This window comes from Lissotriton helveticus (genome assembly GCF_964261635.1).
Source record: "Lissotriton helveticus chromosome 1_1 unlocalized genomic scaffold, aLisHel1.1 SUPER_1_unloc_18, whole genome shotgun sequence".
Classification (NCBI taxonomy): domain Eukaryota; kingdom Metazoa; phylum Chordata; class Amphibia; order Caudata; family Salamandridae; genus Lissotriton; species Lissotriton helveticus.
Genome location: NW_027611657.1, coordinates 2,640,054 through 2,655,228, shown reverse-complemented (window position 1 = coordinate 2,655,228; position 15,175 = coordinate 2,640,054). Strand labels below are relative to the sequence as shown.

Genomic DNA, 15,175 nt, shown 5'->3' with positions numbered 1-15,175 from the left:
TGTGGCAGGGTATACTCAGACATGAGTCCCTTGCTCATTGCTCCATCAGGATTCAAGCAAGCTGGGCCGATGAGGCTGAAATGCCAGAAACCGGTCCCCGGTAGCTTGTCTCCTTTCTGGTGAAGAATTGGCTTGGTAGTTTGGTCTGCCCTGTTCCCATGATGCACTGGGCCAGGGACAGACTAATTTGCATATAGCCAGGTTCTGAGCTGGGATGGGGCAGTGAGCTAAATAACGGTGATGGATCAAGCCCTGATCTTTGGACTGGGTAAGAGTGGTCTGCTTAATTCAGACACTCTGTTCATCACCACCCCCTTTTCTGAATCGTTTTTGGCCACTATAGGTGTGGCAGGGTATACTCAGACATGAGTCCCTTGCTCACTGCTCCATCAGGATTCAAGCAAGCTGGGCCGACGAGGCTGAAATGCCAGAAACCGGTCCCCGGTAGCTTGTCTCCTTTCTGGTGAAGAATTGGCTTGGTAGTTTGGTCTGCCCTGTTCCCATGATGCACTGGGCCAGGGACAGACTAATTTGCATATAGCCAGATTCTGAGCTGGGATGGGGCAGTGAGCTAAATAACAGTGATGGATCAAGCACTGATCTTTGGACTGGGTAAGAGTGGTCTGCTTAATTCAGACACTCTGTTCATCACCACCCCCTTTTCTGAATCGTTTTTGGCCACTATAGGTGTGGCAGGGTATACTCAGACATGAGTCCCTTGCTCACTGCTCCATCAGGATTCAAGCAAGCTGGGCCGACGAGGCTGAAATGCCAGAAACCGGTCCCCGGTAGCTTGTCTCCTTTCTGGTGAAGAATTGGCTTGGTAGTTTGGTCTGCCCTGTTCCCATGATGCACTGGGCCAGGGACAGACTAATTTGCATATAGCCAGGTTCTGAGCTGGGATGGGGCAGTGAGCTAAATAACGGTGATGGATCAAGCCCTGATCTTTGGACTGGGTAAGAGTGGTCTGCTTAATTCAGACACTCTGTTCATCACCACCCCCTTTTCTGAATCGTTTTTGGCCACTATAGGTGTGGCAGGGTATACTCAGACATGAGTCCCTTGCTCACTGCTCCATCAGGATTCAAGCAAGCTGGGCCGACGAGGCTGAAATGCCAGAAACCGGTCCCCGGTAGCTTGTCTCCTTTCTGGTGAAGAATTGGCTTGGTAGTTTGGTCTGCCCTGTTCCCATGATGCACTGGGCCAGGGACAGACTAATTTGCATATAGCCAGGTTCTGAGCTGGGATGGGGCAGTGAGCTAAATAACGGTGATGGATCAAGCCCTGATCTTTGGACTGGGTAAGAGTGGTCTGCTTACTTCAGACACTCTGTTCATCACCACCCCCTTTTCTGAATCGTTTTTGGCCCCTACAGGTGTGGCAGGGTATACTCAGACATGAGTCCCTTGCTCACTGCTCCATCAGGATTCAAGCAAGCTGGGCCGACAAGGCTGAAATGCCAGAAACCGGTCCCCGGTAGCTTGTCTCCTTTCTGGTGAAGAATTGGCTTGATAGTTTCGTCTGCCCTGTTCCCATGATGCACTGGGCCAGGGACAGACTAATTTGCATATAGCCAGGTTCTGAGCTGGGATGGGGCAGTGAGCTAAATAACGGTGATGGATCAAGCCCTGATCTTTGGACTGGGTAAGAGTGGTCTGCTTAATTCAGACACTCTGTTCATCACCACCCCTTTTTCTGAATCGTTTTTGGCCACTATAGGTGTGGCAGGGTATACTCAGACATGAGTCCCTTGCTCACTGCTCCATCAGGATTCAAGCAAGCTGGGCCGACGAGCCTGAAATGCCAGAAACCGGTCCCCGGTATACTTGTCTCCTTTCTGGTGAAGAATTGGCTTGGTAGTTTGGTCTGCCCTGTTCCCATGATGCACTGGGCCAGGGACAGACTAATTTGCATATAGCCAGGTTCTGAGCTGGGATGGGGCAGTGAGCTAAATAACGGTGATGGATCAAGCTCTGATCTTTGGACTGGGTAAGAGTGGTCTGCTTAATTCAGACACTCTGTTCATCACCACCCCCTTTTCTGAATCGTTTTTGGCCACTATAGGTGTGGCAGGGTATACTCAGACATGAGTCCCTTGCTCACTGCTCCATCAGGATTCAAGCAAGCTGGGCCGACGAGGCTGAAATGCCAGAAACCGGTCCCCGGTAGCTTGTCTCCTTTCTGGTGAAGAATTGGCTTGGTAGTTTGGTCTGCCTTGTTCCCATGATGCACTGGGCCAGGGACAGACTAATTTGCATATAGCCAGATTCTGAGCTGGGATGGGGCAGTGAGCTAAATAACGGTGATGGATCAAGCCCTGATCTTTGGACTGGGTAAGAGTGGTCTGCTTAATTCAGACACTCTGTTCATCACCACCCCCTTTTCTGAATCGTTTTTGGCCACTATAGGTGTGGCAGGGTATACTCAGACATGAGTCCCTTGCTCACTGCTCCATCAGGATTCAAGCAAGCTGGGACGACGAGGCTGAAATGCCAGAAACCGGTCCCCGGTAGCTTGTCTCCTTTCTGGTGAAGAATTGGCTTGGTAGTTTGGTCTGCCCTGTTCCCATGATGCACTGGGCCAGGGACAGACTAATTTGCATATAGCCAGGTTCTGAGCTGGGATGGGGCAGTGAGCTAAATAACGGTGATGGATCAAGCCCTGATCTTTGGACTGGGTAAGAGTGGTCTGCTTAATTCAGACACTCTGTTCATCACCACCCCCTTTTCTGAATCGTTTTTGGCCACTATAGGTGTGGCAGGGTATACTCAGACATGAGTCCCTTGCTCACTGCTCCATCAGGATTCAAGCAAGCTGGGCCGACGAGGCTGAAATGCCAGAAACCGGTCCCCGGTAGCTTGTCTCCTTTCTGGTGAAGAATTGGCTTGGTAGTTTGGTCTGCCCTGTTCCCATGATGCACTGGGCCAGGGACAGACTAATTTGCATATAGCCAGGTTCTGAGCTGGGATGGGGCAGTGAGCTAAATAACGGTGATGGATCAAGCCCTGATCTTTGGACTGGGTAAGAGTGGTCTGCTTAATTCAGACACTCTGTTCATCACCACCCCCTTTTCTGAATCGTTTTTGGCCACTATAGGTGTGGCAGGGTATACTCAGACATGAGTCCCTTGCTCACTGCTCCATCAGGATTCAAGCAAGCTGGGCCGACGAGGCTGAAATGCCAGAAACCGGTCCCCGGTAGCTTGTCTCCTTTCTGGTGAAGAATTGGCTTGGTAGTTTGGTCTGCCCTGTTCCCATGATGCACTGGGCCAGGGACAGACTAATTTGCATATAGCCAGATTCTGAGCTGGGATGGGGCAGTGAGCTAAATAACGGTGATGGATCAAGCCCTGATCTTTGGACTGGGTAAGAGTGGTCTGCTTAATTCAGACACTCTGTTCATCACCACCCCTTTTCTGAATCGTTTTTGGCCACTATAGGTGTGGCAGGGTATACTCAGACATGAGTCAAGCAAGCTGGGCCGACGAGGCTGAAATGCCAGAAACCGGTCCCCGGTAGCTTGTCTCCTTTCTGGTGAAGAATTGGCTTGGTAGTTTGGTCTGCCCTGTTCCCATGATGCACTGGGCCAGGGACAGACTAATTTGCATATAGCCAGGTTCTGAGCTGGGATGGGGCAGTGAGCTAAATAACGGTGATGGATCAAGCCCTGATCTTTGGACTGGGTAAGAGTGGTCTGCTTAATTCAGACACTCTGTTCATCACCACCCCCTTTTCTGAATCGTTTTTGGCCACTATAGGTGTGGCAGGGTATACTCAGACATGAGTCCCTTGCTCACTGCTCCATCAGGATTCAAGCAAGCTGGGCCGACGAGGCTGAAATGCCAGAACCGGTCCCCGGTAGCTTGTCTCCTTTCTGGTGAAGAATTGGCTTGGTAGTTTGGTCTGCCCTGTTCCCATGATGCACTGGGCCAGGGACAGACTAATTTGCATATAGCCAGGTTCTGAGCTGGGATGGGGCAGTGAGCTAAATAACGGTGATGGATCAAGCCCTGATCTTTGGACTGGGTAAGAGTGGTCTGCTTAATTCAGACACTCTGTTCATCACCACCCCCTTTTCTGAATCGTCTTTGGCCACTATAGGTGTGGCAGGGTATACTCAGACATGAGTCCCTTGCTCACTGCTCCATCAGGATTCAAGCAAGCTGGGCCGACGAGGCTGAAATGCCAGAAACCGGTCCCCGGTAGCTTGTCTCCTTTCTGGTGAAGAATTGGCTTGGTAGTTTGGTCTGCCCTGTTCCCATGATGCACTGGGCCAGGGACAGACTAATTTGCATATAGCCAGGTTCTGAGCTGGGATGGGGCAGTGAGCTAAATAACGGTGATGGATCAAGCCCTGATCTTTGGACTGGGTAAGAGTGGTCTGCTTAATTCAGACACTCTGTTCATCACCACCCCCTTTTCTGAATCGTTTTTGGCCACTATAGGTGTGGCAGGGTATACTCAGACATGAGTCCCTTGCTCACTGCTCCATCAGGATTCAAGCAAGCTGGGCCGACGAGGCTGAAATGCCAGAAACCGGTCCCCGGTAGCTTGTCTCCTTTCTGGTGAAGAATTGGCTTGGTAGTTTGGTCTGCCCTGTTCCCATGATGCACTGGGCCAGGGACAGACTAATTTGCATATAGCCAGATTCTGAGCTGGGATGGGGCAGTGAGCTAAATAACGGTGATGGATCAAGCCCTGATCTTTGGACTGGGTAAGAGTGGTCTGCTTAATTCAGACACTCTGTTCATCACCACCCCCTTTTCTGAATCGTTTTTGGCCACTATAGGTGTGGCAGGGTATACTCAGACATGAGTCCCTTGCTCACTGCTCCATCAGGATTCAAGCAAGCTGGGCCGACGAGGCTGAAATGCCAGAAACCGGTCCCCGGTAGCTTGTCTCCTTTCTGGTGAAGAATTGGCTTGGTAGTTTGGTCTGCCCTGTTCCCATGATGCACTGGGCCAGGGACAGACTAATTTGCATATAGCCAGATTCTGAGCTGGGATGGGGCAGTGAGCTAAATAACGGTGATGGATCAAGCCCTGATCTTTGGACTGGGTAAGAGTGGTCTGCTTAATTCAGACACTCTGTTCATCACCACCCCCTTTTCTGAATCGTTTTTGGCCACTATAGGTGTGGCAGGGTATACTCAGACATGAGTCCCTTGCTCACTGCTCCATCAGGATTCAAGCAAGCTGGGCCGACGAGGCTGAAATGCCAGAAACCGGTCCCTGGTAGCTTGTCTCCTTTCTGGTGAAGAATTGGCTTGGTAGTTTGGTCTGCCCTGTTCCCATGATGCACTGGGCCAAGGACAGACTAATTTGCATATAGCCAGGTTCTGAGCTGGGATGGGGCAGTGAGCTAAATAACGGTGATGGCTCAAGCCCTGATCTTTGGACTGGGTAAGAGTGGTCTGCTTAATTCAGACACTCTGTTCATCACCACCCCCTTTTCTGAATCGTTTTAGGCCACTATAGGTGTGGCAGGGTATACTCAGACATGAGTCCCTTGCTCACTGCTCCATCAGGATTCAAGCAAGCTGGGCCGACGAGGCTGAAATGCCAGAAACCGGTCCCCGGTAGCTTGTCTCCTTTCTGGTGAAGAATTGGCTTGGTAGTTTGGTCTGCCCTGTTCCCATGATGCACTGGGCCAGGGACAGACTAATTTGCATATAGCCAGGTTCTGAGCTGGGATGGGGCAGTGAGCTAAATAACGGTGATGGATCAAGCCCTGATCTTTGGACTGGGTAAGAGTGGTCTGCTTAATTCAGACACTCTGTTCATCACCACCCCCTTTTCTGAATCGTTTTTGGCCCCTACAGGTGTGGCAGGGTATACTCAGACATGAGTCCCTTGCTCACTGCTCCATCAGGATTCAAGCAAGCTGGGCCGACAAGGCTGAAATGCCAGAAACCGGTCCCCGGTAGCTTGTCTCCTTTCTGGTGAAGAATTGGCTTGATAGTTTGGTCTGCCCTGTTCCCATGATGCACTGGGCCAGGGACAGACTAATTTGCATATAGCCAGGTTCTGAGCTGGGATGGGGCAGTGAGCTAAATAACGGTGATGGATCAAGCCCTGATCTTTGGACTGGGTAAGAGTGGTCTGCTTAATTCAGACACTCTGTTCATCACCACCCCCTTTTCTGAATCGTTTTTGGCCACTATAGGTGTGGCAGGGTATACTCAGACATGAGTCCCTTGCTCACTGCTCCATCAGGATTCAAGCAAGCTGGGCCGACGAGGCTGAAATGCCAGAAACCGGTCCCCGGTAGCTTGTCTCCTTTCTGGTGAAGAATTGGCTTGGTAGTTTGGTCTGCCCTGTTCCCATGATGCACTGGGCCAGGGACAGACTAATTTGCATATAGCCAGGTTCTGAGCTGGGATGGGGCAGTGAGCTAAATAACGGTGATGGATCAAGCCCTGATCTTTGGACTGGGTAAGAATGGTCTGCTTAATTCAGACACTCTGTTCATCACCACCCCCTTTTCTGAATCGCTACTACTGCTAAGCACTTTGTAAACACTTGTGGTGCTGTTGTGACCCCAAATGGAAGGACTTTGAACTGATAGTGTTGTCCTTGTATAACAAATCTTAGATACTTCCTGTGCGCAGGATGTATAGGAACATGAAAATAGGCGTCCTTTAGGTCTAGTGTTGAAAGAAAATCTCCCTGTTCTACTAATGGGAGTACTTGTTGTAAAGTGATCATGTGAAAATGATCTGATTGTATGTAGTGGTTGGGGGGCCGGAGGTCGAGAATTGGTCTCAGTGATCCCTTCCTTCCTGGGGATTAGAAAGTACAGGGAGTAGACTCCTGTTCTTTGTTCCTGTAAAGGGACCACTTGAATAGCATCTTTTTCTAGAAGTGCTAGAACTTCCTGTTGAAGCAGTTATGTGTTCTGCAGATATTGGACGCTGCCTGGGTGGTATGTTTGGGGGGGTTGCTGTGAGTTGTAGGCAGTAGCCATGTTGGATAATCTGTCTTACCCACTTGTCTGTTGTGATGGAATTCCAGACAGGTAGGAACTGTGATAGTCTGCCCCCCACAGGAGTGGAATGCTGTAGGGGAGGCAGAGGGAAGTCACTGTTTGGGAGTGGAAGAGGAGCGGTTGTTGTTATTACCTCTACCTCTTCCCTTATTGTTGTTGCCTCTGTATCCTCCTCTAAAGTAGCCTTTATTAGAGGAGGTTTGTGTGTGTGTCTTAAAAGATGATGTGGTATCTGTGCCGGTCTGCTTGGAGCCTCCTCTATAAGAGGAGCGGCGAAAAGAACTTCTAGTCTGGGTGGATTGTAATGCACCCATAGACTTAGCAGTGTCCGTGTCTTTCTTCATCTTTTCTAGTGTGTTGTCTACTTCCGGCCTAAACAACTGGTTCTGATTGAAGGGCTGGTTCAGGATGGTAGTTTGTACTTCTGGTTTGAAACCTGAAATACGTAACCATGCATGACGTCTGAGAATAACACTAGTATTAACTGCTCTGAATGCTGTGTCAGCTACATCTAGTGCGCATTTAATTGAGGCATTAGATATTAATTTGCCTTCTTGTAAGAGCTCTTCTGCCTGATCTTTGTATTGATCTGGTAGGTGTTCCATTAATTTTTCTAGTTGGTGGTAGTGAGCCCTGTTGTAGCGTGAGAGTAAGGCTTGTGTGTTTGCTATGTGCCATATGTTCGTTGCTTGCGCAGCAATCCGTTTCCCTGACGCATCAATAATTTTAGATTCTTTGTCAGGCGGGGGTGTGTCACCAGAAGTTTGGGAATTGGCTCTTTTACGTGCATTTGACACTACCAAAGAGTCTAGTGGCAGATGTCCCTTAATGTAGACTGGATCAGCTGGTGCTGGTCTATACTTTTACTCTATTCTGGGATTTAGCACCCAACACCGTACTGGATCTTTAAAAATGTCTAGAGCATGTTTAATGACTCCTTTGATCATGGGTAATATTTGAGTAGACCTTTGTGACTGTTCAAAAGTGTCCAATAAGAAATCCTCCTCAATGGCATCAGAGTGCATTGAAACTCCATGGTAAAGGGCAGCTCTGTTTAATAGATGATTAAACCCAATACTATCCTTTGGAGGGGAATGTTTTGTTGGGTAGTATTGAGGGTCAGGGATGTCTGGTGCATTGTTTGGTGGAAAATATATGCATCTTCATCTTTGGGATATTCTGGATTGACATCCTCATCTAAAGGGTATGTATGTGGCTCTGGTACGTAATCCCCCCCACCTAAATCATATTCCTCATCAGTGTGGTGTGATGATGCAGGAGATTGAGCAGGAGAAGTTATAGGTTCAATATATGGAGTAATAGGAGAGGAAGAAGGTGAAGGAGAGGAAGGGTGCATTGGAGAAGTTGCACAATCCTTTTTGGCAGGAACCACAGGTGGAAGTGGTGCGTCTGCTGGTCTTTTTTTATAAGGAATTGCTTCCACATGTCCAGTTTTTGGATTAATATGGACTTTTTTCTGTCTAGGATCTGGTCTAAACAGATCTTCCTCTTCTATAATCTTCTTCGGCGTCGATTTTTTTCGGTGCCGATAGGGGTTGTTTAGTGTTTTTTGCCTTAGGAGAAGTGATTGAGTCCTGTGGAAATTTTTTCGGTGCCGAAGGTGGTTTAGGCTTGTCTGGAGTCTTTGGTACCGATATTGAAGATTTTGGCGTGGAGACAGGTTTTGTTGGGCCTGCAGTGTCGGAATATAGCTTCCCATCGTTATTTTTGGAACCGGAGGTTTTCGGAGTCAAAGCTTTTCGGTTCCGGTACGGTTCCTGGCTTCGGCACCGATATGTCAAAGGGTGTTTTGGCTTCGGTCTCGAAGAGTCCTTCGGTGTCGAAGGATGTTTTGGTGCCAATGGAGGAGGTGGAATTGGCACATGTAGTTTTTTCGGCACCGAGGCACCGGAAGGCGTAGTCTTTTTCCTCTGAGCCGAGCTCGAAGACGGGGCATCGGAGGGAAAAGTTTGGTCTCGACTGGGCCCCATGGGCGGAGTGCTGACCGTTGCCTTTTGTTTGGGTAGTGTGCAGGGGCAGAGTTACTCACGGGTTGTCGAGATGGAATCGAATCGTCCGAGTCCTCTGCTTCCGATATGATCTGAAGATCCTCGGTGACGAGTGGATCCTCGTAAAGAGATATCTTCGAGTGGGTTCTCGTCCTCAGAGACGTCTTCTTCAATGATCTCCTCCTCAAAGATGGCCTCCGGTGCTGGCGCTGATCTCCCCTTATCTCGTGTCGACAGGCCCTCTGATCCCGAATGGTCTTCTTCGATCGGAAGGAGGCACAGGCTGTGCAGGTCGACTTGTCGTGTTCTGGCGAGAGACAGAGGTTGCAAACCTCGTGATGGTCACTATGAGGGAATTTTGCTCGACATACCAGGCATCTTTTGAATGGAGTTCTGTCCATGAGGCGTAGGCCGTACGGCGCCGATAGGCCCAACGGTCCGCGTTGACGCACCGGGACGTAGCTGGTGATGTCGTAAAGTCTATTCGATGCCGAAAAAGTTGAACTAAAGTTTTACGCTTCGAAAATGAGGAAAAAGTGTTTTCTAGCTGGAGCGGAAAACTTTCATCCGAACCCAGTGGCGGAAAAAACCAATCTGAGGATGGAGTCGATGACCATGTGCAGTATTGTCCAAGGGAGGAGTCACCCATCTCGTGACTACAAAGACTTCTTCCAAGAAGACAACAACCTGCAATCATCTGAGCCCAACAACAGGTTGTGATCTATTGCTAAGTGTACAATCTGCAGCTCATATGCCTCGAACACAATGTTTACTGCGGAACAGATACAATGCATTACTTTACATCGTGGTCTTTACAACAACCATGTTGTTACCAGGCGTGCAACAACAGGGAATGTGTTAGATTTTAAATCTAATGCCTTCCCTGCTGTTGTGCAAACTGGAGTAGGAATAGTAATTCATACTATTCCTAAGTCCAGCGCGCCCCCTAGAGCAATGACTTGCGTTTTAATGACACACGAGGTCACAACGCGGTTGTTGTAACAACCGCGTTGTAAAATACTGCTTTGTAAAGGCACGCATTGTAACGTGCTATATTCGTGTCCCACTCTACTGTCTGCAGAGAGAGCTGTGTACCACTCTACTCTCTGTGGAAAGTGCTGTGTACCACTCTGCTGTCTGCGGACAGAGCTGTGTCCCACTCTGCTCTCTGCGGATAGAGTTCTGTCCCATTCACCTCTGTGAAAAGTCCCTTTTACTGCAGCATATTACATAACTATATGTTATTGCCCAGTGTAGCATGCATTCCTTCCATATTCTGTATGTTTCCCGTGTTAATCATCACACCCTAATCCACAGGTTGTTGTCAGTGCTTAATTTGAGTCAGTGGTTACAGGTAAGGCACATCACACTAATTTTTGTTGGAACTAAACTTGTTTTCCTCATTATAGTCTGCTCCACATCAAAACGGTGAAAGACACACAGGAGATAGAAAGAAAAAAAAACAAGAGAAAAACCCAGGAAATATGAGGTAGAAAGCAGAAACCTGCTAGAGTAGGATAAAGAGGCAGAGAGTGTCTGGAGGTGGATTAAAGAGGCATCAGGTGGAATCAAGACTACACTGCGTTGGTATTCAGCGCCCGATACTCAGTAGTGTCGGCTGCACCCCTTTTACAAAGTAAGCACTGGTTCTTATTAACGAAAGCCAGCTGTTTATCAATCCTGCTTCTTATATAACCATGCCCTCTTTTCTCTCTCTGCTTTCCATTCCACCTTCTCCCACAGCGCTCCCTCTCGTTTCCCTTCCTTGCTACTTCCTCCTTGTCTTGTGTCTCTTTTTTCATTTTCTTGAATATATCCTGCACCTCGCTCTCTTCTTCTCTTTCTCTCATTTCAATTTATGAATTACTCAAATTCACTATTGCTTTATCAGCACGGCACAAGTCGGGGGTCGACACAGTTTGATTGGGTCCCTCCACTATTATCTAGAAAAGGGACTCAGTTCCACCTAGATCCTTAGCCTGCGACTGGGAATTGTTACTTTGTGCTCCAGCACTGCAGACACAGGCATCTGAGTGTTTGTAACTATCCGTCCCACTAGCAGCGTCCCCTTTATTTATTTGTGTGAGTGGCGCAAGAGAGGAACAGAAACTTGACAAAATTAGCCCTTCTGTTGCTGCTTAATACACTGTAAATGTGAAACACTTTGGGGCTTAGGGGCTAAATAAAGAATAATGTCAGGAAACAAACGCAAATTAAAAGCAAATTTTATTTATCTGCTGAAAACTGTTCAAAAATTTAATTTCCAAGTTCCCCATATCTGTTTAAAAATATTTACACTTTGAGTCATTTCTGAGTTTAGTTACAAACTGATAGTGGGAAAAAACATGATGTATAAAAACTGAATCCAAAAACTTCTTCTTACATTATTTTATGTTTATTGTTTTTAGAACAGGCCATCGACCTTTCATGTGAAAATTATTATAAGGGCCTGACATCACTTCTTGTGCCGTCACTACATGTGACATCCTTGTGATTTGCATATGATAATGGGCTCCTTTACTATTTTCCTTACTTGTGCCCTGTTATTGGCATGACATGGGTCTATAGATACTAAAAATAAATATATACATTCACAGGTGTTCAGCCCATTTCGCTGGTGATGTCATACATTGACATGTATTCGGCTGCTTCTTCTATTTTTAGGTGAATATAGATCACCTGCCGTTCCCCCTCCTTCCATTTCTCTTTCTTTTTCTCCCCCTTTCTTTGTCTCTCTCGCTTACTTTATCTCTCCTCTTCTCTATCTCCCAAGCACTCCTGTTAGCTTTAGCTTCATGAATCTCACTGCCACTTCTGGCATTCATATGACAAATCCTTCAGGACATTTGAGAACAAGGGACAATCAGTGTGGAAGACGAGTTGCTGAGAGTGCAACGGATTGTCCTGGTACATATATGCTTTTGATGTGGGATTTCACTATTTCACCAAATTCTTAAACCAGTGTCTGCTGCTTACAGTTGCTCAAATATGGTAAAAAGTAGAGTTTAGCAAGTCACAAAATGAATAGGGAGAGCCAAGTCGGGGATGAGCCACGGGTCACACTTAGTTATAAGGCCCGAGCTGATCCATCAACCAAAACACAGTGTGTAAAAGATTCAGCAAATGTTACTTAAAAACAAGGTATATTTTTGTATTTATAAAGTTTTATATGCTCTTTTTTAATCTAAAAATAGGTTATTTCTTGAACACCTGTGCTTCGCTTTAGTTCATTACATATACTGCAGTGGCATTTGTTAACAGTAATACATACATTTTACCAATGAAGCTTCCATCTCCAGAGCCCTGACATGTCCACTCTGGGTGGGTTGGGTTTATAGGTTTTATCACTAATCCCACAAGTTAGCTGAAAATACCATTGTTAGTCCCAGTATTGTTCAGTGTTGCTTTTACAGGAAGTGTGATCAGGTGCGATTTCATTTTTTTCTTTGTATCTCTTCTTCACCAAATTAAATTAAAAATGTTTCTTTTAATCCACATTGTGCTAGCCTCCCACTGTGTATCCTGGTGCATCATGTTGCTTTGCTTTGTGCACGCAAGTGAGCAATCTCTGGAAACAAACACTTTTCTAACTCTGAAAATACTGTTATCTGTTTTTCTTCTTTACTGCATGTCGGGTCTTCTATCAAAAGTCCTTCACACTTTCAGCGCCCTTCTATGTTTTCACCCTGTGTGTTCGCTGATGACTTTGTAGCTCTGATAATCAATTAAAGCTCTTCCCACATTCATTGCACTTGAATGGTTTTTCTCCTGTGTGAGTTCGCTGATGATACCTTAATGCTGAAGAGAAGTGAAAACTACTGTCACATTCACTACAATAATAGGGTTTTTCCCCCGTGTGTGCTCGCTGATGACTCTGAAGTTGTAATAACCAACTAAAGCACTTTGGACATTCACTGCACTTGAATGGTTTTTCTCCTGTGTGAGTTCGCTGATGGCACCTTAATGCTGAAGAGCTGCGAAAACTACTGTCACATTCGCTGCAATGATAGGGTTTGCTGATGACATTGTAGGTCTGATAACTGTCTAAAGCTCTTCACACATTCACTGCACTTGAATGGTTTTTCCCCCGTGTGTGTTCGATTATGTGTTTGAAGTTGTGATAACTGACTAAAGTACTTTGCACATTCACTGCACTTAAATGGTGTTTCCCCTGTGTGTATTCGCTGATGTGTTTGGAGGTTTGATAAGCAACTAAAGCACTTTGCACATTCACTGCACTTGAATGCCTTTTCCCATGTGTGTCTTCGCTGGTGTCTTTGAAGGCTTGATAACAGACTAAAGCTCTTCACACATTCATTGCACTTGAATCGTTTTTCTCCTGTGTGAGTTTGCTGATGATTCCTTAATGCTGAAGAGTCAAGAAAACTACTTTCACATTCACTACAATGATAGGGTTTTTCCCCTGTGTGTGTTCGCTTATGACTTTGTAGGTATGATAATCGACTATAGCTCTTCATACATTCACTGCACTTGAATGGTTTTTCCCCCGTGTGTGTTCGCTGATGGCTTTGAAGCGCTGATAATCGACTAAAGCTCTTTAAACATTCACTGCATTTAAATGGCTTTTCCCCTGTGTGTGTTCGGTGATGTCTTTGTAGGTCTGATAATCGACTAAAGCTCTTCCCACATTCATTGCACTTGAATCGGTTTTTTCCTGTGTGAGTTTGCTGATGATTCCTTAATGCTGAAGAGTCACAAAACTACTGTCACATTCACTACAGTGATAGGGTTTTTCCCCCGTGTGTGTTCGCTGATGGCTTTGAAGCACTGATAATCGACTAAAGCTCTTTAAACATTCACTGCATTTAAATGGCTTTTCCCCCGTGTGTGTTCGCTGATGTCTTCGAAGGTTTGATAACTCACTAAAGCACTTTGCACATTCAGTGCACTTGAATGGTTTTTCCCCCGTGTGTGTTCGCTGATGGCTTTGAAGCTTTGATAACTCACTAAAGCACTTTGCACATTCAGTGCACTTGAATGGTTTTTCCCCCGTGTGTGTTCGCTGATGGCTTTGAAGCACTGATAATCGACTAAAGCTCTTCCCACATTCACTGCACTTGAATCGTTTTTCTCCTGTGTGAGTTTGCTGATGATTCCTTAATGCTGAAGAGTCACGAAAACTACTGTCACATTCACTACAATGATAGGGTTTTTCCCCTGTGTGTGTTCGCTGATGACTTTGTAGGTATGATAATTGACTATAGCTCTTCACACATTCACTGCATTTAAATGGCTTTTCCCCCGTGTGTGTTCGCTGATGTCTTCGAAGGTTTGATAACCGACTAAAGCACTTTGCACATTCACTGCACTTGAATGGTTTTTCCCCCGTGTGTGTTCGCTGATGTCTTTGTAGGTCTGATAATCGACTAAAGCTCTTCCCACATTCATTGCACTTGAATCGTTTTTCTCCTGTGTGAGTTTGCTGATGATTCCTTAATGCTGAAGAGTCACGAAAACTACTGTCACATTCACTACAATGATAGGGTTTTTCCCCTGTGTGTGTTCGCTGATGACTTTGTAGGCTTAATAAATGACTAAAGCTCTTCCCACATTCACTGCATTTAAATGGCTTTTCCCCTGTGTGTGCTCGCTGATGTCTTTGAAGGTTTGATAACTCACTAAAGCTCTTCCCACATTCACTGCATATAAATGGCTTTTCTCCTGTGTGTGTTCGTTGATGTCCTTGTAGGCTTGCTAACTGACTAAAGCTCTTCACACATTCACTGCACTTGAACGGCTTTTCCCCTGTGTGTGTTCGCTGGTGTCTTTGTAGTTCTGATAAGTTACTAAAGTACTTTGCACATTCAGTGCACTTGAATAGTTTTTCCCCCATGTGTGTGTGTAGATGACTTTGAAGCACTGATAATCGCCTAAAGCTCTTTTCACACATTCACTGCACTTGAAAGCTTTTTGTCCTGTGTTCGTGTGCTGATGAAGCTTGAGTAGTGATGACAAACTAAAGCTCTTGCTGCATGTGTGTGAATCTTCTTTCTTGGTTAGTGTCTGTGGGTCGGGTATATATTTGTCTATATCCCTTGACTGTATTTACTGATGGGCCGACATGGCTGATAAAGAACTTGTGTTTTTCTCACACACTTTATATGTGTGCAGTATTTTACACATTTGATTTCTGTTTTAACAATAAAATGCAATAGCCAC

General features: G+C 46.3%; 1 protein-coding gene across 1 annotated transcript in view; it reads right to left on the bottom strand.

The window, feature by feature from the left end:
* Window positions 1–14,906, bottom strand: part of LOC144805669 (uncharacterized) — a 385,551-nt gene extending 370,645 nt beyond the window's left edge. Inside the window, 3 exon segments of the mRNA XM_078672181.1 lie at window positions 12,701–12,969; window positions 13,037–13,467; window positions 13,713–14,906. Of these exon segments, the coding sequence (XP_078528307.1) occupies window positions 12,701–12,969; window positions 13,037–13,467; window positions 13,713–14,906 (1,894 nt within the window).
* Window positions 14,907–15,175: the final 269 nt, after the last annotated feature.